The 2589-nt window shown below is 37.6% G+C and overlaps 1 protein-coding gene across 1 annotated transcript; it reads right to left on the bottom strand.

Moving 5' to 3' along the window:
• Window positions 1-702: 702 nt before the first annotated feature.
• On the bottom strand, window positions 703-2107 carry LOC121802494. The gene is made up of 5 exons (XM_042202172.1): window positions 1983-2107; window positions 1711-1887; window positions 1423-1596; window positions 1239-1345; window positions 703-1164 (listed from the first exon to the last, which is right to left on the bottom strand). The coding sequence occupies exons 1-5, from the start codon at window positions 2043-2045 to the stop codon at window positions 792-794; spliced, it is 894 nt and encodes a 297-aa protein (XP_042058106.1). The 5' UTR covers window positions 2046-2107; the 3' UTR covers window positions 703-791.
• Window positions 2108-2589: the final 482 nt, after the last annotated feature.

The raw sequence follows: 2589 nt of genomic DNA, 5'->3' as shown, positions 1-2589 counted from the left end.
TCGTGACCAACGAGAACGGTGGCACTTAGTTTAAGGGGGGTCGATTGTTACGGAATAATGTCCGACGTTGGTTGTGAGAGCAACTGGCTCTTTCTCCTAATAAGCTAGTCTTGTAAAATGAATTCTCCTCGTCGGTAACAGATTTTCATTCTCTTACATTCACTTTCGCAATTTCTCTCACTTCTCTCGTCTCTCTCTTATGCTCTATAAGCAATTCTCTTCTTCAATTTTTCTCACCTTGATCTATGTGAGGGGTGAGTGTGTTCTTCGCAGAGATAACCTCGTTGAGATCTGCTTTTGAATCTGGCTTGGATTTACGTCCGTAGCCGGAAAATTTTAGAGAACTTGGGCTTGAGAGTGAGACCATGTTTTATCGTGACTAATTGAGGGTATTCTTTGTTGTTTTCCGGAGAAAGATTTGTATCTCCTCTTAACAACATGCTATCTTCAATAAAACTCATTACTAGCTCAGATATGCGATTGTGCTAGATATTAGCATTAATTTCTAATGCTATTTTTTCATATGTACTCTAATATTTTAGATTGCAATTTATTTCATAGTTCTAATGATTGTGTGTATATTCTTGTTACATAGTACTCTTTCCATAAAATGTTGATCATACATTAAGAGATCTGATCTTTACAATATCACATGTTAAAACTCAATAATAGTAGCAATGATATGATAAACAAAGAAAAACTCTTATCATAAAAGAGACTAGGCATGGTAGATGAATATACAGTTACATTCAACCCTAGAAATCCCCAAAGACCCTTGCGGGGGTGGGATTTTAACCGGGAAGGAAGTAGGGAGGGTGTGAGTATATAGTAGTGAAGTGTTGTTGCTCCATTAGTAGAGCATCATCGTTTATGTTAGAGTAGTGTTGATGAGGAGGCATCGTCCACTGCGGCTGTGGATTATAGTGAGGCAAGCCCTCATAGTTGGAGGAAGTACCCCTAACATTTTGATGCTCATGGCTACTCCATTCATAGTTGTTGAAACCGAGAGAGAGCTGTGAAATGGCAAACATGGTTGGGTCGAAATAAGGGGACTCGTGGCTCGGGAATGGCTTCTCGCTCAGTGCACGGAGACGTGGATCGCATTGCAATAGCTTCTCGTAGTGCCTGTCCAATAGCCCGGGTGGGAAACTCACATAGTGCCTCCTATGTTAACAATTTTATGAGATATGAAAATCATAAAATAACTCTACAATAAGTAAAATGCAACTTTATAATACCTCCAAACGGGAGCTTGACCTCCGGTGAAATCAGAGGCCTGCTGCCAAAGGGTATGCTTTCGGGGCTGGGGATTGACCTCGCGGTAGAACAATGGCGGTTGGTTCAGCTGCAAAGAAACAGCCAATGTGTTGTAGAATCAAGAAACAAAAGAGAGGTAAAAGAGAAAAAGAAAAGAAAAGAAACCTCTATTTCAAGAGTGGCGGGGAGGTTGTGGGGTGTGATTGCCCTCATAGCAGAGATATGCGACCACTGGATTTCGATCTTGCTCTTGAGAGCTCCATCCAGCACCTCCCACACCAGTTTGCGTTTCGCGTAATACATCTTGGCTGTGAGATCTCCTTCATGCCTAGTCATCCTCTGCATGCCCATTTCAACTAGTAAGATAGATAACTCATCTATCCTGGACTTATACGACCAGAAATGATCTGTTCTTATCATGTTTTGTTTATTTTATATTTTCTACGTACGCACCTGCCATGATCCAATCCTGATGTAAAGTGCGGCGAAATTGGAAGCTTTTAACTTCTCAAGAGATCCCAAATCATCCGATTTTCGGGCTTTGGACAAACTCATCTCGAGCAGATTCAGGAAAGATGGTGTTTTGCTTAGTGTCAATCCAAGAGGGCTTGACATCTCTTCATCTCCTTCCTACACAAAATACATAATTCAATCATTCAAATCTTGGATTTATGTATTATTACAAACGCAAAGCTGTAAGGAAACATGATGAGTGAAGAGAGAACCTGGTGATCAGACTCCAGAGAGAGTCTTATTGTCTTAACACCACTGGAATCTTCTTCATACATGCTTTGATTTGCAAGTTGAAATGCGTGACATGTGCAAGAGCCTTGTTCGTAAACATTCTCACCCATTGTTTCTTCTTGTTTGATTTTGTTATGGATACAGATATTGGCTATATGTAGGAAAAAAGGCTGACGCTGACGTGGAGGATTGAGAAACACCTAAAATTTTAGAGAGAATGAAATTAGAAATGAAAGAGTCCTTTTTTGGCGGCAAGGAAAAATAAATTAGAGATTTTGCTGCCATCTTATTATTATTATTATTATTATTATTATTATTATTATTATTATTATTATTATTATTATTATTATTATTATTATTATTATTATTATTATTATTATTATTATTATTATTATTATTATTATCGACTATGTTTATTTCAAGATTGGCCTGTTGTCATAAACTTTTGAGTACTTTATTTTTTCTTAACTCACTTTAGATTTATGAGGATTCTCATGGATTTCATCTCTAGATCTTAACTGGAATGTATAAAATATTTTAATTAATGAGATGCAAATCATGCAATGTTACTTTATTGAATTTCTACAT

This window comes from Salvia splendens, chromosome 5, assembly GCF_004379255.2.
Source record: "Salvia splendens isolate huo1 chromosome 5, SspV2, whole genome shotgun sequence".
NCBI lineage: Eukaryota > Viridiplantae > Streptophyta > Magnoliopsida > Lamiales > Lamiaceae > Salvia > Salvia splendens.
The sequence above is the reverse complement of the archived record's forward strand: the minus strand, read 5'-3'. Positions and strand labels throughout refer to the sequence as shown.